The sequence below is a fragment of the Mus caroli genome, unplaced genomic scaffold (assembly GCF_978045245.1).
Source record: "Mus caroli unplaced genomic scaffold, Mus_caroli_1 scaffold_2, whole genome shotgun sequence".
Taxonomy (NCBI): domain Eukaryota; kingdom Metazoa; phylum Chordata; class Mammalia; order Rodentia; family Muridae; genus Mus; species Mus caroli.
Genome location: NW_028227257.1, coordinates 68,916,524 through 68,938,892, shown reverse-complemented (window position 1 = coordinate 68,938,892; position 22,369 = coordinate 68,916,524). Strand labels below are relative to the sequence as shown.

The window sequence follows — 22,369 nt, the reverse complement described above, 5'->3', positions numbered from 1 at the left end:
TAAATCTTTTTTCTGCAAACACCATTAGTAATTTGGTAGATAGTTGAGATAAGACAAGAGTGGTTATGTTGGTCATTTGGCAAAGAAAGATAAAAATTTGGGTCATATATGGTATATACAGAATAATACCTAGGTAAAAAATGCAAATATGTTTTATTCATAACATTAAATATGTGAATTTTGTCAAAAATATTAAGTATGACTTCATTAAAAACATGGAAGTATGTTTTGATGGCATTCATGTGTGGAAAAAGCATACATATTTATATTTTAAAATGAAGGATTCACAATGACCTGATAGCTCATCAGTAAATGCCATATTTTCTTTAAAATATTAATTTATGTCTTTATTGGAAGCTTGGTAAAATTTTAAATCAAACAATATTTTGAGGTTTAAAAGCTTTTAATGCAGTTAGTCTTATTATGTGAAGAAATAAGTTAACATTTGCTGATGTTAGGAATTTCCTTTGGGTCTCAGAAATTTGCCAATGAATCTTTTCATAGCATTTTTCATCTCTTTATTTCTCAGTGTATAAATGATTGGGTTTAGGAGAGGTGTAATAACAGAATAAAACACAGCAAGAAATTTGTCCAACCAGGTGATATTTAGGGGAAACACATAGATGAAGAAACAGGGCAAAAAGAAGATCATTACCACTGTGATGTGTGCAGTGCATGTGGACAGAGCCTTAGAAGCTCCAGTTTTCGAATTCTGGTGAACAGTGATAAGGATATATGTGTAGGAAATAAGCAACAGTATAAAACATGTTACAGCCAAAATACCACATTCACCATTCATTAAAGTATTTAAATCATGGGAATCCATGCAGGCTAGCTTGATTACCAGGGGCATGTCACAAAAGAAACTATCTATTTTGTTGGGACCACAGAAAGGGAGCTGCAAAAGCACTACCACGTGACTTATACCATGTAAAAAGCCAATTGTCCAAGAAGTCAACACCAACCCAGTGCACCTCTTCAAGTTCATGATGGTGAAGTAATGGAGTGGTTTGCAGATGGCCACATAGCGGTCATAAGCCATTAAAGCTAACAATACCACCTCTCCTGAAGCAATGCAATGGGAAAAAAAGATCTGGGACATGCATCCTGCAAAGGAAATAGTCTTGTTTTCCCTGAAAAAATCTATGATCATCCTAGGAGTTGTGTTTGAGGAGAGCAACATGTCAACAAAGGATAGGTTGGCCAACAAGAAGTACATGGGAGAATGCAGATGGGGGTCAGTGGTGATTAAGATTTGGATGACAATATTCCCAGACATGATGAGCAGATAAAGCAATAGGAAGATCAGAAAGAGTAGGACTTGAAGATTCTTGGAGTTGGAAAGTCCCAAAAGTACAAATTCTGACACAATGGTCTGATTGTCTCCATCCATTTTATTCAGAGTGTCCTTAGAAATAACCTGAAAAGAAAGAAAGATTACCTACTGGAAGTATGAGGTAGGTTACTTCATTTGTAGAATTAGGCATCACTATTGAAACTTGCCTGGATAAAAATACATAAATGTAAAAAAATTTTTAACTTAATTATGGATGACATTTTTGCACAAGGTAAATTCATGAGTCAAGAGCAGCTTTCCAAAAAAAGAAGTATCTGGTGTGACTGTGATGTATGTCCTCTATCAGGAAATGCATTTTATAGTGGAGCAATAAGGAGTAAAGAAAATAATCTGAAATCATAAAAGTGTGTGTTTTTAATTAATTAAATGATCTGAATTAGTTAGTAGCATCAATGATACTCTATAAAAAGCTGAGTTGTAAACTCAGAAACTTATGGGGAATTGCTTTGAAGTTCAGTAGAAATGGTCAGACAGAATGAAACCATTTTTTTGGAAGCAATGCATAATTCTTTCAAGGGAGCATTAGTAAAAGAATATCTATGACACTGATAAATGAGAATTTAAGCTTAAAGCTCTAAAGTACCTGTTGAGAAAACCTCAGTGAGCAAGGATACAGAATGCCTATAAGATGTATACAGATACCAGATTGAAACATATATACCGTAGAATTTGTTTACTCAACTAATTCTCAAAATTCATTCTCAAAATATCATTACAAGTATATTTAGGAGAGGATTTGCCAAAGAACAAGGCAACCACATTCAAATCTGAGCTGTAGTAGTCAGTAAGTTCAGTCTTGGCACAAGAAAATATAGATTTTAATTTGTATCAAAAACATATACTTTACAAGACATTAAAAATCACTAGACTTTTAAAACTTGTAGTTTCTTGACATGAATAATGCATCATCTCTCATCAATGTATTGTCAGTATATGCCCTTTTTATGTTACTTATATACTAATCATCTTTGTTGCTTTAAAGAATAGCTTGAATTACATAAACATGTAAGCATAGCTGTTTTTTGACTGTCAGGCTTTGTTGAATGTGAAGTTACACCATCATAAGCAGCAGTTATTCACCTCAAAGTACAAGCAGGATGCTTAAGCAGATTGAATGGACAATATTAACACTGGGTGGTGGATAATCATTCTCTATTTTCTCCTGAATTTAGTAATTCTCTTAGTAAATTTCATCTTGTGGGTTTTAGCATCTTTTAATACCTTGAAAACTCTAGGTGGGGGTAACACAGCAGATGAACAATGAGATACCTGATGCTAACATGAGAATTAATTACATTCATATTTTTTGAGGACTCAGAAGGGTAAAGTAAGATTTAAAAGAAAAAAGGTCTTATGACATCAGTTAACACATCCACCTGCCATCAATGCATGGCAACATATAAGTAAATGCATGCACCTTACAAGGGTTTACCAATTATTGAAGGATACCCTGATTCTGTAGCAGAAAGTTTGTATTACTTAATAATTTTGATTTTTTTTCACATGATACTTTTTGGCCAACTTGAAAACTTCCAAAATTATTTTCTGGTTTGTTTAAATTATTTGTTTTATGTTTTGAGATTATAGTATAAATACATCACTTCCCATTTTTCCTTTCCTACAAATCAATCATTAGATCTCCTTCATGTGTCTTTCTAATTCATGGCTTCTTTTTCATTAATTGTTGTTAAGTGCATATAGGTATATGTATATACATATTTATTCCGAAGTATAACCTGCTTGGTCTGTAAATGTTACTTGTGTATACATGTAAGTTGTAAGTGCTGATCATTTGATCTTAGATAACCTATTGATGTGCTTGTTCTGATGAAAACTATTGCTCCAGCTCTGGGTCTTTCTTATTTGCCTCTGTTCCTTGTGCAGGGCTGAGTTCCTGGACATTTCCCTCTGTGCCTTATCATGTCTTCAGGTATTGTGTTTCTTCTGCAACAGTTTAGGCAGTCAGGATAGAGCTGTGCTTCAAATAAAGAAGTTACTATCTAAGAGAACAAGTACATTTGTTTGGAGGGTTATTTTTGGATTAAATTATATATTTATTCACTTTACATACAGAACAAAGCTTCCTCCTCTCCTTCCAGTCCCACCCTTACAAATCACTCCTCTTCTCTGAGGAGAAAGTGAAGCTCTCCTTGGGCATCCCTACCTTAGGACATCCAGTCACTTCAGGATTAAGCACAACTTCTCCCACTGAGGCCCAACCAGGCAGTCCATTAGGGGAAGGGGTTCCAATGGCAGCAACAGAGTCAGAGACAGCCCCACAACAAGACCTAAAGAATCAACTAACCTGGACCCCAGAGGGCTCACTGAGACTGAACCACAAACCAAGAACATGTAGGGGATGGACCTAGTACCCTTATATATTTGGAGCAGTTGTGCAACTTGGTCTTCATGTGGGTCCCATAACAACTGGGACAGGGGCTTTCCTGACAAGAACATTGGATTACAGAGCTGTGTCAGACTACCTAATTTGCTGGAAGGTAGAATCAAGTCTCAAGTGATGCATTTTAATTTATCCCTTCAAGTAATAGAGATATAGCACACTTCTAGATCATACATCTAGATGTCTGTTAAAAACCTTACAGGTAAAATATGTAAATATTATGTAAAATATCTTACATCTACTTTATGATACATTCTGGTGACCATGATTTTTCAAAAACACTTTTAGTGATGTTATTCAGAATATTTTGCTAGTGAAATGCTAGTAAATATAGTTCCAGATACTACAATAGCTTTAAACATGTTACACAGTTAATGTAGTAATATATAGTAAAGATGTAAAGAATCTTTACATGTAAAGATATATGGAAATGATTATGTCTTTCTAGCACTCAGAGAACAATGATACATGAATTATCTCCTTTTACCATATATTCTCATTCTAGAGGTTACATGCAATGAGTCTGTTCTCCATATGAGCTCTTTGTGTAAAATATACTTATGTAAGCATACATCCACATGAATAAAAACATACATGTATGACAAGATATGTCATATATATATGTGTGTGTGTGTATATACTCATCTATATGTATATATATCATAATACATACATTTTCTATAAAATACATGTTTATGTATCTTACTTTTCTTTAAAATATTTGCAACTTATATTTCTAAGTTCCTGCATACCTGTTCAGTAACTATGAGATATGCAGCCATGAAAGTCATTTTTGACATGCAAATTAGTTGTTGGAACATAACAACCACTTTGCTCTTCTCTTGCCTAAGAGCTATCAGTATTTTACATGACCTTATGAAAAACTATAATCTATTAAAGTATCTTGGTAATTTTTGCCATTAACTTACTGGCAAGTCTAATGTTAGCTTTTATATTAACAAACATTAAAACAAACTAAATTATCAATTTTAGAGTTTAGAAGCAATTTTCTTCTATGTATAATGTTTCCTCCATATTGATTGCTCTTTCAAAGTGCTAAACTTTGAAATTGTATCAGTATTTATATTTATGTATTTATGGATGTAGTCATATTTATATAACTGAATAGGTACTAAGTGATAGATATTGATGACTGACAGAGTGATACTTTAGTACCTTGTAATGGGTTCATTTGCTAGCAGATGGTTGTTCAGTTTTTGTCTGTATGTATGTAACTGTGTATGTTTTGATTGCTTTTAGGGAAGGTTGGTACTAACTGTGCTTTAATTGAAATAGATTTATATCACTTTTCCCTTTCTCCTCACTTCCCCAAATTCCTCTCACCTAGCCTCCCTAAACCATACCAGTACCATCCCTCAAGTTGATAGGCTCTTTTTCTTTGAGTATTATTATTACATGTTTGCATATTTGTATCCACCAAACCACACACACACACACACCCACACACACACACACACACACATACACACACACATTTACACAATACAACCTCTTGTTTCCAATTTTCTTATTGTGCACTAATTCTTGTCTGACCCCTCTACAGTTAAAAAAGAATTAAGGGCCACATTTCTAGGAGTTGAGAACTATTTTCCATGCATACTAGTTTTCAGATTCTTAAAATATGAGTTCTACAATGCTAATATATTATATTTCTTCTCACTCATATTGCTATCAGTTTTATGATTTCTGTACTCAATTTTTTTAGAAACTATTTTATCTCAATTAAAAAAGTTTGGTTAAGTTGAAGGGAATATTTGTATAATGCTATTTACTGTTTTATGGATTAGCTGATAAAACTTGATGATATTCTAATGTAGAAATGAGAACTCCTGGAGTGACAGAGGTGAAGAAAACATATTACTTGGCCACTAAACTTGAAAAAGACAAAGAACAATATTTCAACACAACTCAGAATGGAGATTTGTAAAAGGACTTACCATCAAAATTTTCTCTCGGGTCAGATTTTCTTCCCATCTGATGTGTGCTTATGAAGACATGATGTTTAGGATAGACACTTTTCTCCTCTGCCTGACCAAACTTTCTTCCTGAAATTGTCCCTCGGGTTTCCCATGTCACATATTTTGTGTTCTGAACATAATGAGAACTTTGGAAATAATTATCTTGGGCATCTCTTGGGGATTTCTCTGTTAGGAGTGATAATGAGTGCTGCATGTCTGAGACAATGAAAAAAAAAAGGACAAATAAAACCTCCTGGTGCTCATCCCAATATTGATTATGTCAGTCAACTTTCCAAAACTATTCTCTTCATCAAGATGGAATAAAGAGAAGCTTGATGCTGCCTGATCTCTTCCTATATGCACATAATCAAAGGAACTCAAAAAAATTTATACTTGCAAGACCAATTACTAATGGTAGAGATACTACCATAAAAATATCCTCTGACCATACTTAATTCTTGCAATCTGTGTCAAGTCTTGGCCACATAACTGATGTATTTCAGTGTGCTCTGTAATTGTTTGTAATGTTGAATTTACTATCAAGTTTAGACCCATTACCTTTTAAAAATCATTTTGAAAAATATACACTATGCTTATTATGTATGTGTCTATGTGAATTTGTGCTATAGTATATATAGAGAAAAGTAAGAGGATTACTTTGTTATTTCTCAACTAGTTTTACCAATTATCTAGTAATCCAACTTAAACTATAAGCCTTGCACATTATTATTCTTAGAGAAATCTTGCCCCTATCTTTTTAAATTATGTATTAGAAAGAAGATATAGATGCACATTTCAAACATACTTATTTTGATTTTAGATTTAAAACATCTAACAAATACAAATAAAAGATTAGCCTATGTAGAGAGTGATGGATATGGCAAACTCTAATGCAAAGATTGCCAACATGATCCAACAGAATTTTTTGCATGAGCATGTCCCACATAGACTCATGTATGTGAACACTTTCTTCTTAGTAGGTAGCACTGTTTGAGGTTATGGGGTGATCTGGACTTGCTGGAAAAATGTCTATTACTGGGAATGTGTGATTTTTGTTTTTATCTTTTAGTTTTACTTTTTCACTTTAAATCCCACCCACTGTTCGAATCTCAGTCACCTCAAAAACCTTTCCACCCTCTCCCCTCTCCTCCTCTTGGCAGATGGGCACATCTTCCTATGTATGCTCCACCCTGGCACTTCAAGTCTCTACAAAATTAGGTATTTCCTTTACCACTAAGTCCAGACACAGCAGCCAAGTTAAAAGCATATATCCCAGATACAGGCAACAGCTCTAGGATAGCACCCATTCCAGTTGTCTGGAACCTACATAAAGACCAAGAAGCACATATGTTCCATATGTTTGGGGAGGCCGGGGTGGAGCCTGTTCATGTTTTGTTGGTGGTTCAAACTTTGAGAGCCCTAAATGCCTCAGATAGTTGACTCTTGGTTTTCCTGTGGAGTTCTTATCCTGTTTGGGATAACATTAGGTACAGGTGCTTACCCTTGGGATGGGTCTCAAGTTGGAGTAGTTATTGGCTTACCATTCCCTTGGCTTTATTCCTAATAGCCAAAAAAATGGAAAGCATCTAGATGTCCCTCAACTAAAGAATGGATGAAAAAAATGTGGTACATCTACACAATGGAATACTATTCAGCTATTAAAAATGATGATGTCATGAATTTTGCAGGCAAATGGATAGAACTTGAGATATCATCCTGAGTGAGGTAACCAAATTCCAAAATTGCATGTATGGTACACACTTACTCATAAGTGGATATTAGCCATAAAATACAGGTACCATGCTATAGTCCACAGACCCAAAGAAGTAAAAAAAAAAAAAAAAAAGGAAGGCACAAATGAGGATGCTTGAAGAGGGAATAAAATTGTCATAAGAGGCAGGTGGAGGAAGGGAACTGGTAGTGAGGGAGGATAGGGAAAAGAAATGGGGGTTCAAGATCATGTGTAGGGAAGAACAGGCAAGAAGACTAGATGGTCACAAAAATGAATGGAAATCTGAAGCTGATGGAGGTGAGGAGGTGAGCAGAATCTCCAGGAGGAGACAGAGACCTTGGGTAAAAGAAGCAGTGGGGTGACCTTAGCTGTGACTCAATACTTTGGGCATGTGGAACTAGAAGAGGACACCTCCTGTAACCAGGAAGCAACTCCAGTGGAGCTATAGAGACACTAACCCACCCAAAACTTTCAATCCAAAATTTATCCTGTCTACAGAAAATTCAGGCAAGGGGGAATCAAACAGAGGGAGTGGGTTTTAAGAGATAAAATGTAAAGCCTCTTCGGATTTATGAACTTGGCTTCACATTTTGCTTGTAGGAATGAGAGTTCTTTGCTTCCTGTTGCTGCCACCAACCCTGCCACTTGTAGCCATGCTTCCTATCCATTAAGGTTCATATCTTTCTGGAACAATCAACTCAAATTATCTCTTCCTTCCAATAAGTAAAGAAATAAATAATAAAATATCTATTTCATTAAATAAATATTAATAACTAAATTGACAATTAAATAGATAAGATACAACAATTAACCAACCAGTACCGAAGAGCTCCCAGGTACTAAACCACCAACCAAAGAGTACACATAGTGGGACCCATTGTTTCAGCTGCATATGTAGCAGAAGATTGACATCTTAGACAGTAATGGGAGGAGAGTCCCTCTGTCCTGAGAAGGCTCTATGTCCCACTGTAGAGGAATGCCAGTACAGGGAAGCAGGAGTAAATGGGTTGCTGAGGCAGGGGGAGGGGAGATGGGATTGGGGGTTTTGGAAGGGAATCCAGGAATGGGGATAACATTTGAAATGTAAATAGAAATGATCTAATTTTAAAAAGACACAGGTTTTCATTCTAATTTAAATAGATCTCTACTAATCCTTATTCCTGTTTGCTTTATGAAGAGTCTACAGTTGCCACTTCACCAATAAATGTGATATCCATAATTAGTGTTTTATGTGGTTCAGTAATGGTCAGGGTTACATGCATGGAATTGAGCTTACCCGAAATCACGAAAGTTAGTTTTTGTTCCTTTTCCATTGGAAATTAATTAGCTCTCTGTATATTAACTCTCTGCATATTAAAATAGTAATGTCTAGGCAACTATTACCTGTCTAACCTGATTTAATCTAATATCTATGTTTCCTATAAACAAGGCAGCATTCCTCACAAAGTAAAGCATCAACTTAGAATAAACAGAAGACTGCCATCTGCTCTACCTATGACTGCTAAAAGAACACTACCAACAACAAGGGGTATCTTTGTACATTGCCAGAACGGAGAAAACAATTTAAAAAAAAATGATAAAAATAAAACAGATCTATTCCCTTAAAAATATACAGAAAAAAATGTTAATAGGAGGATCAGTGGTGAAATAATGAGATTAATTACTTGAGAGACTAGTACATAAAAGCATACACCAAATGATTGTTAAAATTAAAAAAGAAATGATATTTTACATACTTTGGTTGGAAGTAGTAAGCTCATTGAATACTCTAAAATGTCTTTTTTATGAGAAATGAAGCAAAATTAAAAATTCTATAATGCAATTATTAGAAAAAAGATAGAATCAGATATGAGTTCTTTGATATTTTCAGTTTGGGAAGTACTGGCATAGTTCAGGAGTAAACATTTTAGAAAAAGTCAAGTTTACAAATTAAAATTTTAATCATGAAATTAGAAAAGAGATTATATCCCAGTTCTCTCAAAGACCAGTCCACAAAGGAAAGAACATTGGCCACTGAAGCAACAGAGCTTCTTGGACAAGGTACCTTCAGGCTTTCATCCTCAGACAGGAGGAGGAGCTGAGACCCAGACCTCTGTGTACCTTACCCACCAGAGAAGAGTCGGCCTCCAAGGAGGGCTCTGAACCAGGTTCGCAGGTGAGAGGGCCATCTTGTATTCTGGGTCTCTCAGAGACCAGACCGGACAGGAGAGCACTTGAGCTGCAGAAACAACAGAGCTTATTGGACAGGGTCCCTTCCGGCCTTCATTCTCAACCAGGAGGCAAAGCTGAGCTCCAGACCTCTGTACACCTTCCATGCAAGAGGAGAGCTTGCCTGCACAGAGTGCTCTGACGACTGGGACTTAAGAGAGAGTTGGACTCCCAGGACTGCTGACAGAGACTAAAAGAATCACAGGAGGTACAAGCTCCAGATAGAGACAGCAAGAATTTCTAACACCAGACATTACAAGATGACAAAATACAAACTTAAGAATCTTCCTAACAGAAACCAAGACCACTGGGCAACATGAGAACAAAGTACTCCCACCACAGGGAGTCCTAGATACCCGAATAGCAATATTCGTATTTAAAACCATATCTCATGATGCTAGTAGAGGATTTTAAGAAGGGCATTAATAACTCACTTAAAGAAGCACAGGAAAACACTGCTAAACAGTTAGAAGTCCTAAAAGAGGAAGCACAAAAATCCCTTAAAGAATTACAGGAAAACACAAACAAACAGGTGATAGAATTGAATAAAACCATCCAAGACCTAAAAATGGAAGTAGAAACAATAAAGTAAACACAAAGGGGGACAACTCTGGAGATAGAAATTCTAGGAAAGAAATCAGGAACCATAGATGTGGGCATTATCAAGAGAAAATGAGAGATGGAAGAAAAAAATCTCAGGTACAGAAGATTTCATAGAAAACATGGACACAACAATTAACAAAAATGCAAAATGCAAAAAGATCCTAACTCAAAACATCCAGGAAATCCAGAACACAATGAGAAGAGCAAAACTAAGATAGAGATGAGAATGAAGATTTTCAACTTAAAGGGACAGCAAATATCTTCAACAAAATTATAGAAGAAAACTTCCCTAACCTAAAGAGAAAGATGCCCTTGAACATACAAGAAGCCTGCAGAATTCCAAATAGACTGGACCAGAAAATAAAATCCTCCTGACAAATATTAATCATAACAACAAATGCACTAAATAAAGATAAAATATTAAAAGAAGTAAGGGGAAAAGGTCAAGTAACATATAAAGGCAGGCCTATTAGAATTACTCCAGACTTCTCAACAGAGACTATGAAAGCAAGAAGTTCCTGGACAGATGTTATACAGACACTAAGAGAACACAAATGCCAGCCCAGGCTACTAACCCAGCAAAAGTCTCAATTGCCATTGATGGAGAAACCAAAGTATTACATGACAAAACCTAATTCACAAAGTATCTTTCCAGGAATCCAGCACTTCAAAGGATATTAAAGGGGAAACATTAACATATGGAGGGAAATTACACCCTAGAAAAGCAAGAAAGTAATCCTTCAACAAACCTAAAAGAAGATAGCCTCAAGAATAGAATCCCAAATCTAACAACAACAACAACAACAACAAAAATAGCAATAAGCAACACTTACTTTTCCTTAATATCTCTTAATATCAATGGACTCAATTGCCCAATAAAAAGACATAAACTAACAGACTGGCTACATAAACAGGACCCAATATTTTGCTGCATACAGGAAACCCACCTCAGGGACAAAGACAGACATTACCTCAAAGTAAAAGGCTGGAAAACAATTTTCCAAGCAAATGGTCCCAAGAAACAAGCTAGAGTAGCCATTCTAATATCAAATAAAATCAACTTCCAACCTAAAGTTATATATTAAAAAAAAAAGGCAAGGAAGAGCACTTCATACTCATTAAAGGTAAAATCTTCCAAGATAAACTCTCAATTCTGAATATCTATGCTCCAAATGCAAGAGCATTCACATTCATTAAAGAAACTTTAGTAAAGCTCAGAGCACACATTGTACCTCACACAATAATAGTGGGTGACTTCAACACCCCACTTTCATCAATGGGCAGATCTTGTAACAGAAACTAAACAGAGACACAGTGAAACTAACAGAACTTATGAACCAACTGGATTTAGCATATCTTTAGAATATTTTATCCTAAAACAATATAATATACCTTCTTCTCAACACCTCATGGTACCTTCTCCAAAATTAACCATATAATTGGTCACAAAACAGGCCTTGACAGATACAAAAATAATGAAATTATCCCATGGATCCTATTGTATCACCACAGACTAAGGCTGATCTTCAATAACAACATAAATAATAGAAAGCCAACGTTGATGTGGAAGCTGAAGAACACTATACTCAATGATAACTTGGTCAAGGAAGGAATAAAGAAAGAAATTAAAGACTTTTTAGAAATTAATAAAAATGAAGGCACAACATTCCTAAACTTATTGGACACAATGAAAGCAGTCCTAAGAGGAAAACTCATAGCTCTTAGTGCCTCCAAAAAGAAACTAGAGAGAGCATAAACTAGCAGCTTGACAGCACACAAAAAAGCTCTAGAACAAAATTCAGCAAATTTACCCAAGAGGAGTAGACAGCAGGAAATAGCCAAACTAAGGGCTAAAATCACCAACTGGAAACAAAAAGACCTGTACAAAGAATCAGCCAAACCAGAAGCTGTATTTTTGAGAAAACCAACAAAATAGATAAACCCTTAGCCAGATTAACTAGAGGGCACAGGGACACTATCCTAATGAACAAAATAAGAAATGAAAAGGGAGACATAACAACAAAACCCGAGGAAATCCAAAACATCATCATATTCTACTACAAAAAGCTATACTCGCCAGGCAGTGGTGGCGCATGCCTTTAATACAAGCATTTGGGAAGCAGAGGCAGACAGATTTCTGAGTTCAAGACCAGCCAGGTCTACAGAGTGAGTTCCAGGACAGCCAGGGCTACACAAAGAAACCCCGTCTTGAAAAACCACTATATATATAAAAACAATTTTTTTAAAAAGCTATACTCAACAAAACTGGGAAACCTGGACAAAATGGACAATTTTCTAGACAGATACAAGGTACTAAAGTTAAATCAGAATAAGATTAAGGATCACAGGGCCCCCAATGGAGGAGCTAGAGAAAGTACCCAAGAAGCTAAAGGGATCTGCAACCCTATAGGTAGAACAACATTATGAACTAACCAGTACCCCAGAGCTCTTGACTCTAGCTGCATATGTATCAAAAGATGGCCTAGTTGGCCATCACTGGAAAGAGAGGCCCATTGGACTTGCAAACTTTATATGCCCCAGTACAGGGGAACACCAGGGCCAAAAAGTGGGAGTGGGTGGTTAGGGGAGTTGGTGGGGGGAGTGTATTGGGGACATTTTGGATAGCATTGGAAATGTAAATGAGGAAAATACCTAATTAAAAAATAATTCAAAAAAAGATTAAAGATCAAAACAATCCCATATCCCCTAAAAAATAGAAGCAGTCATTAATGGTCTCCCAACCAAAAAAGAAAAAAAGCCCAGCACCAGATGGGTTTAGTGTGGAGTTCTACCAGACCTTCAAAGAAGTTCTAATTCCAATTCTCCTCAAACTATTTCTCAAAATACAAAAGAAGGTACACTATCCAACTCATTCTATGAAGCCACAATTACTCTGATACCTAAACCACATAAAGACACAACAAAGGAAGAAAACTCCAGAGCAATTTTCCCTATGAATATCGATGTAAAAATACTCAATAAAATTCTCGCAATACAAATCCAAGAACACATCAAAATGATCATCCATCATGATCAAGAAGGCTTCATCACAGAAAAGTAGTGATGGTTTAATATGTGAAAATCCATCAATATAATATACTATATAAATAAACTCAAAGGAAAAAAACCCACAAGATCATCTCCTTAGATGCTGAGAAAGCATTTGACAAAATCCAACACCCATTCTTGATAAAAGTCTTGGAAAGATTAGGAGTTCAAGGCCCATACCTAAACATAATAAAAGCAATATAAAGCAAACCAATAGCCAACATCAAACTAAATGGAGAGAAACTTAAAGCAATCCCACTAAAACCAGGGACTAGACAAGGCTGCCCACTTTCTCCCTACCAATTCAATATAGTACTTAAAGTCCGGGCCAGAGGAATTACACAAGAAAAGGAGATCAAGGAGATAAAAATTGGAATGGAAGAAGTCAAAGTATCCCTATTTGCAGATGATATCATTGTATATATAAGAGATCTTAAAAATTCCACCAGAGAAATCCTAAACCTGATAAATAGCTTCAGTGCAGTAGCTGGATAAATTTACCTCAAACAAATCAATGGCCTTTCTCTACACAAAGGATAAACAGGCTGAGAAAGAAATTAGGGAAACAACACCCTTTACAAGAGTCAAAAATAATATAAAATACCTTGGTGTGACTCTAACTAAGGAAGTGAAAGATCTGAATGATAAAAACTTCAAGTCTCTGAAGAAAGAAATCAAAGATCTCAGAAGATGGAAATATCTCCCATGCTCATGGCTTAGCAAGATCAATATAGTAAAAATGGCTATCTTGCCGAAAGCAATCTACAGATTTAATGCAATCCCCATAAAAATTTCAACTCAATTCTTCAAAGAGTAAGAAAGGACAATTTGCAAATTCATGTGGAATGACAAAAAACATAGGATAGCAAAAACTATTCTCAACAATAAAAGAACCTCTGGTGGAATCAACATGCCTGATCTCAAGCTGTACTACAGAGCAATTTTGATAAAAACTGCATGGTACTGGTACAGCGACAGACAGGTAGATCAATAGAATAGAATTGAAGACACAGAAATGAACCCACACACCTATGGCCACTTGATCTTTGACAAAGAGCTAAAATCATCCAGTGGAAAAAAGACAGCATTTTCAACAAATGTTGCTGGCACAACTGGTGGTTATCATGTAGAAGAATTCGAATTGATCCATTCTTATCTCCTTGTACTAAGGTCAGTTCTATGTGAATCAAGGAACTCCCCATAAAACCAGAGACATTGAAACTTATAGAGGAGAAAGTGGGGAAAAACCTCGAAGATATGGGCACAGGGGGAAAATTTCTGATTAGAATAGCAATGGCTTGTCCTGAAGATTGAGAATTGACAAATGGGACCTCATAAAATTGCAAAAGTTTCTGTAAGGCAAAAGACACTGTCAATAAGACAAAAGGCCACCAACAGATTGGGAAAGGATCTTTACCAATCCTAAATCTGATAGGGGAATAATATCCAATATATACAAAGAACTCAAGAAGCTGGACTCTAGAAAATCAAATAACCCTGTTAAAAATGGGGTACAGATGTAAACAAAGAATTCTCAACTGAGGAATACCAAAGGACTGAGAAGCACTTGAAAAAATATTCAACATTTTTAGTCATCAGGGAAATGCAAATCAAAACAACCCTGAGACTCCACCTCACACCAGTCAGAATGGCTAAGATCAAAAATTCAGGTGACAGCAGATGCTGGCGAGGATGTTGAGAAAAAGGAAAACTCCTCCATTGCTTTTTGGATTGCAAGTTGGTACAACTTCTCTGCAAATCAGTCTGGTTGTGCATCAGGAAACTGGACATAGTACTATGGGAAGATCCATCAATACAACTCCTGGGTATATACCCAAAAGATGTTCCAACTGGTAATAATTACACATGCTCCACTATGTTCATAGCAGCCTTATTTATAATAGCCAGAAGCTGGAAAAAAATCCAGATGTCCCCCAACAGAAGAATGGATAAAAAGATGTGGTACATTTACACAATGGAGTACTACTTAGCTATTTAAAACAATGAATTTATGAAATTCTTTGCCAAGTGGATGGATGTGGAGTATATCATCCTGACTGAGGTAACCCAATCAGAAAAGGACACACATGGTATGCACTCACTGATAAGTGGATATTAGCCAAGAAACTTAGAATATCTAAGATAATTTGGTTTATTCAAATTTTGCTATTTTTTTCTAGTCCATTTTTTTCTTTATTGAATTATACACACTTAGTCAACAAATACTGTTTATTTTCATGGTGAAGCGATATTATTTGATATATTTATATTCCATAAAAATAGACCTAGTAATCAAGGTAATGAAAACCTTAGGAATTTTTTGTTACCAGTTATTTCTTGTGTATGATTTAGTAAGAACACTTCTGAGCCTCTGTACCATGTGAGTATATATGAAATGTACAACATTGTTAAATTTATTGAAATGGAGTTAATAAAGTAGTGCTTATTGTATCACAGACTCTAACAGGCACCGTTCCACATGGACAGATATGTTTAAGAGACCTGCAGAATTCACCTAGGATACTCTCTCCCAAGGGTCTGGCCAAATAGGGAATCTAGAAAGGACCTGCATTGACCACTGTTCATACCCACTGCATTAGGACACACTTGGCCATGCTCTGAGCACCAATGACCAGATCTGGTCGGAGTCCTGACTCTCATGCCATTCATCATGCCCCAGTAATTTCATTAAACTTATAGCCCACTTTACTCGCTTGTGCCATCAGCCTAATGGGATAAAAAGTCATCAGGGAAATCAGAAAGATCCTGCGTTTCTACCTCACACCAGTCTGAATGGCTAAGAACAAAAACCCAAGTGACAGCAGATGCTGGGGAGGATGTGAAGAAAGAGGAACACTCCTCCATTGCTGGTAGGATTGCAAGCTGGTACAACCACTCTGGAAATCAATTTCACAGTTCTTCAAAAAATTGAAAATAATTCTACATGAAGACACAGCTATACCACTCCTGAGCGTATACCCAAAATATGCTCCCACATATAACAAGGACACATGCTCTATGTTCATAGCAACCTTATTTATGATAACCAGAACCTAGAAACTTACAGATGTCCCTCAGCAGAAGAATGGATACTGAAAATATGGTACATTAACTCAACGGAGTTCCAATAAGCTATGAAAGACAATGATTTCATAAAATTCTTAGACAAATGGATAGAGTGGAACTAGACAATATCATTCTGAGTGAGGTAACCCTGTCACACAAAAAAAAAAAACCCACAAATGGTGTGCACTCATTGATGAATGGATACTAGCTCAAAAGTTCAGAATACCCACAATACAACTCACAGACCATATGAAGTTTAAGAAGAAAGAAGACCAAAGTTTGGATGCTTCAGTTCTACTTAGAAGGGGCAACAAAATAACTACTGGAGGTAGAAAAAGGGAAGTTTCTGGGAGGGAGAGATGATGAGGAGGGAAAAAAGAGGGGGACAGAATCTGATATGGGAAGAGACAGGAAAGAAGTACAGCGGGTCAGTCAATTGAACAGAAAAATGAAGTAGTGAGGGACAGGAACTGGGAGTACCCACTAGAAAGTCCCAGATGCCAGGAACCCAAGAGTTTCCCAGGACCCAACAGGGATGACATAAATCGGAATATCCAGCAAAGGGGAGATAAAACCTGTAGAGACCATATTCAGTACATAGGCAATTGAGGGATGGGGTCACCCACCCATCTCAAAAAAGTTAACCCAGAATTGCTCCTATCTAAAGGAAATGCAGGAACAAAAATGGTGCAGAGACTGAAGGAAAGACCTCCAGAGACTGCCTACCTATGAATCCATCCTATCTGCAGACATCAAACCCAAACACTATTGCTGATGTTTATTATTATAAAAGTGTTTATTGAGTGGAGCCTGGTATACCTGCCCCCTGACAGGCTCTGTCAACACCTGACAAATACAGAGGCAGATACTCACAGTCAACCATTGGATAAAGCATGGGAACCCCAATGAAATAGCTAGGGGAATGACTGAGGGAGCTGAAGGGGATTGCAACTCCAAAGGAATAATAAAAAGTATCAACTAACCGGACGCCCCCACCCCCAGAGTTCCCAGAGCCTAAGCCACCAACCAAAGAGTACATATGGAGGGATGCATGGCTCCAGTTACATAAGCAGCAGAGAATTGCCTTATCTGGCATCAGTGTGAGGGGAAGCTCTTGATCCTGTGGAGGCTAGATACCCCAGTGTAAGGGGATGCTAGAGCAGTGAGATCAGAATGGATTTGTGGTTGGCAGAGCACTCTCAAAGAGGCAAAGTAGAAAGGGGCTGGGATGTGGGAGTTCCTTAACAGTTTCCAGAGGGGAAACTGTTAAGGGGGACAACATTTGAAATGTAAATATATAAAATAACCAATAAAAGAATTTAATTATTGGTTGGGTGCAATTAGCTGAATCTGACTCTTCAGCTGCTTGTTGGGTCTTTTGGAGGGCAGTCAAGATAGGTCCCTTTTTGTGAGCATTCCATAGCCTTAGTAATAGTGTCAGGCCTTGGGACCTCCCCTTTAGCTGGATATCACTTTGGTCCTGTCACTGGACCTTCTTTTCCTCAGGCTCCTCTCCATTTCCATCCCTGTAATTCTTTCAGACAGAAACAATTATAGGTCAGAGGTGTGATTATGGGATTACTTGATGTCCTGTCTTCCTGCTGGAGTTGGTCTCTGTAAGTTCCACTCCCTACTGTCAGGCATTTCATCAAAGGTCCCTCCCTTTGATTCCTGAGAATCTCTTACCTCCCAGGTCTCTGGGGCATTCTGGAAGGTCACCCTCCAACCTCCTACTTCCTGAGGTTGCCTGTCCCCATTCTTTCTGCTGGCCCTCAGGGGTTCAGTAATTTTCCCTCACCCAATACCAGATCAGGTTCCCTGCTCCCCGGACACTCCCCTACCCCAATCTGTGGAGAGCCTTGCCGCAAGCAATTGCCATTATAAGATGGCGCTGGCCTCCACTGTGCCTAACTAGTAAACAAGCCTTGTACACAGGTGCGAGAGTGAACTCACGCCTAGTCACTGCCTATCTCGGGGTGATGGGCGAGCAATGAATCAGGAGCTGACATGCCACATCAGGTGCTGAAACGCCATGGCTGAGGGCTATATAAGCAACGCCATTTTCCAGAGTCTGGGTCTTCCCTCCTGAAGAAGCAATAAAACTTTTTGCTGCAGAAGATTCCGGTTGTCCGAGTGTGTTCTTGCCAGCGAGAACAATAGCTCGGGCTAAGTGGCGCCGAGGAACCCGGGAACTTTATACCATCAAACCGGTGCAAGGGAGATCCCCCATTCACAGGGCGGAATCAGAACTGCAGGACATTAAGGCTCTGTAAGGTATGTACAGTCTTGAAATTTCTCCAGAGTTAGACGCCCTTTTGATTGTTTTCACAGCGATTATTCCTTCCCTTTCGGTTTTGTTTTGCTTCCACCACTGGAACTGCTGACTGGTTCTCAGTCGAGGTCAGGCCTGGACAGCGACCAGTATGGGAATCTCCCACTCTGTAGTAACAGCCTTACAATCGGTCTTGAAGCAGTGTGGCCTGAAAATTGCCACTAAGACTATAGAGGGACTTGTCAGGGAGATAGACTGTGTGGCACCATGGTATGCTTGCTCAGGGTCATTAACTGTCGCCTCATGGGACAAACTGAAAGGAGATCTAGTTAGGGAACAGCAGAACAGCAAACTTAAAGCAGGGACCATGCCATTGTGGAAAATGGTAAGATCGTGCTTAACAGACGATGATTGTAAGCAAATGGTTGAGGCAGGGCAGAAGATCCTGGAGGAGGTTCAAGACGGTCTATCAGAGACAGAGCAGGGAGAGAGAGTAAGAGTTGAAATGAAACAAGGTGCACTGAAGAATAAAGGCATTTCCACGGGCCTTGAGCCCAAGGAAAAGAGAAATAAGGGAAAAAATGCCTTGGGAGAGCTTAGAAAAAGGGATGGAAAGGGAGAGAAGAAGAGAGATCGAGTTGGGGAGGCACATTAGGAAAGGAGCCTCTACCCGCCATTAGATGAGTTCAAGGCACTAGCTGTCAGTAGCTCAGAATCGGATAAGGAACTTAGCTCCTCTGAGGAAACAGACTTAGAGGAAGAAGTGGCAGGCTATGAGGGAGAAAGATACCAGCCAGATGAAAGACGAGTTAATTAGTTACAGAATAACATGAAAGCAGCTAGAGATAAATGTCAAATCGCTGCGCGGTCTCCGGGCCCTCGACCTCTGGGTCCTAGTGCACCTCCACCCTATGTGCAAAGGTATCATTCAGACTCATTCATTTCAAAAGAAGAACAGAGAAAAGTGCAGCAAGTGTTCCCAGTCTTTGAAGGCGCCGATGGCGGACATGTTCACGCCCTGGTGGAGTATATACAGATTAAAGAACTTGCAGAGAGTTGGTCCGTAACTATGGAGTCAATGCCAACTTTACTGTAGCCCAAGTCGAAAGGCTTGCGACTCTGGCAATGACCCCCAGCGATTGGATGACCATAGTAAAAGCTGCATCTCCTAACATGGGAATGTATTTAGAATAGAAAGCTTTGTGGCAAGACTCCTGCCAATCACAGGCAAGGGCCAATACCAATGTTGAAGGGGACCAAGGAACATGGACTTTTGAGTTGCTTACAGGTCAGGGACAACACGCTAATAACCAGACAAATTACCATTGGGGAGCGTATGCTCAGATCTCAGCTGCTGCCTTTAAGGCATGGAAGGCACTCTCTAGGAAGGGAGAGGCAAGTGGACATTTGACAAAGATTACTCAGGGCACCCAGGAGTCGTTCTCAGACTTTGTGGCTAGAATGACAGAAGCGGCAGGAAGAATCTTTGGAGACCCAGAGGCAGCTATGCCTTTAATTGAACAGTTGGTCTATGAACAGGCTACTCAGGAATGCAGGGCGGCTATTACACCTAAAAAGAGCAAGGGATTGCAGGACTGGTTGAAGATTTGCCGTGAGCTTGGAGGGCCGCTCACTAATACCGGTTTAGCAGCTGCCATTCTACAAGGGCAAAAACGCCCTGACACGGCTGAGCTCAAACTCTGCTATAATTGTGGCAAACCAGGACACTTAAAAAAGGACTGTAGAGCCCTTGTCAAAAGGAGAGCGCCAGGACTGTGTACTGAGTGTGGGAAAGGATATCATTGGGCCAGAGATTGTCGTTCAGTCAAGGACATCCGAGGCAGGCTCCTGCAGCCAGGATTCCCTCAAGCAGTAGATAATGAGGCCATTCCAAAAAAACAGTACAGGGCCCCCAGGTCTCAGGGCCCGAAAACATATGGGACCCCGTCAGGGAAAAGGTGGACCCCACAGTCCGCAGGGCAACAGAAGGATCAGCTGGGTTGGACCTCCATACCACCACCCAATTCATGCTGTTGCCCCAAATGGGGTGCAGCCTATTCCTACTGACTATAAAGGACCTCTGCCATCCGAAAGTGTCAGCCTAATACTGGGCCGGGCCTCCCTTACCTTACAAGGTCTTATTGTTCACCCTGGAGTCATAGATCAAGATTATGAAGGGGAACTTCAAGTTCTCTGTTCCTGTCCGCAGGGTGTCTTTTCTATTTCACAAGGGGATAGAATAGCTCAGTTAATAATTTTGCCAAGCCTACATGACTGTTTTCCTTCCTCTGATGTCCCTCGAGCTACCAGAGGAATTGGTTCTACTGGAAATGATTCTGCTTACTTAATAATGCCTCTTGACTCCAGGCCATCCTTAGAATTAGTTATAGAAGGGAAACAATTTAAAGGGATTGTAGACACAGGAGCAGATAAAAGTATCCTTTCTTCCCAATGGTGGCCAAAAGCCTGGCCCGTTACTCAGTCATCATGTTCTTTGCAAGGTTTAGGTTATCAGTCCTGTCCCACTATTTGTTCCCGTTCTTTGAGCTGGATAGTGCCTGAAGGTCAAATGGGACAATTCACTCCCTAAGTTTTACCACTCCCAGTAAATCTCTGGGGGAGAGACATATTATAGGCACTAGGAATGACCTTGACTAATGAATACTCGCCACAAGCTGTTCAAATGATGAAGAAAATGGGCTATAAATAAGGAAGGGGATTAGGGAAATGAGAGCAGGGTAGACTTGAACCTATCCCTCAAGAAGGTAATAATGGGAGACAAGGTTTGGGTTTTTCTTAGGGGCCGTTGAGGGCTCCATGCCCATACCATGACTTACAGAGGAAGTTGTATGAGTTCCTCAATGGCCTCTCTCCTCTGAAAAGTTAGAAGCAGCCACAAAACTAATTTCTGAACAGCTACACTTGGGTCATTTAGAGCCCTCTACCTCACCCTGGAATACACCTATTTTTGTAATTAAGAAAAAATCTGGCAAATGGCGCTTATTACATGATCTCAGAGCAATTAATGCACAAATGTGCCCGTTTGGGCCAGTTCAGCGAGGGCTACCATTGCTTTCTGCCTTACCCAAAATTTGGGAAATTATAATTATAGATATTAAAGATTGTTTCTTCTCTATATCTTTATACACTCAAGATAGGGAAAGATTTGCATTTACCATTCCAGCCATTAATCATTTTGAACCTGATCAAAGATACCAATGGAAGGTCCTACCTCAGGGGATGGCGAATAGCCCCACCATATGTCAACTGTATGTGCAATTGGCACTTAAGTCAGTTAGAGAGCATTTTCCATCATTACTTTTGATAATTTATATGGATGACATTTTGATTTGCCATAAAGATTCACAGTTATTGCAAAATGTATACCCTATATTAATAAAAAACATTAGGGCAATGGGGATTGCAGGTGGCCACTGAAAAGGTGCAAATTGCTCAAATGGGAGCCTTTCTAGGGTCACTCATTTATCCTGACAAAATTGTTCCTCAAAAATTAGAGATTCACAAAGATCAACTACATACCTTGAATGATTTCCAAAAATTGCTGGGAGATATTAATTGGCTAAGGCCATTTTTGAAAATTCCCTCAGTGGAATTAAAGCTCTTATTTGATATATTAGAGGGAAATACCCACATCTCCTCCCACAGAGCACTTACCCCAGCTGCATGTCAAGCTTTACAAACT

The 22,369-nt window shown here is 38.5% G+C and overlaps 1 protein-coding gene across 1 annotated transcript; it reads right to left on the bottom strand.

The window, feature by feature from the left end:
* Positions 1-454: 454 nt before the first annotated feature.
* LOC110289895 (olfactory receptor 4K3-like) lies at positions 455-1,396 on the bottom strand. Its single transcript, XM_021156297.1, has one exon. The coding sequence runs from the start codon at positions 1,391-1,393 to the stop codon at positions 455-457; it is 939 nt and encodes a 312-aa protein (XP_021011956.1). The 5' UTR covers positions 1,394-1,396.
* Positions 1,397-22,369: the final 20,973 nt, after the last annotated feature.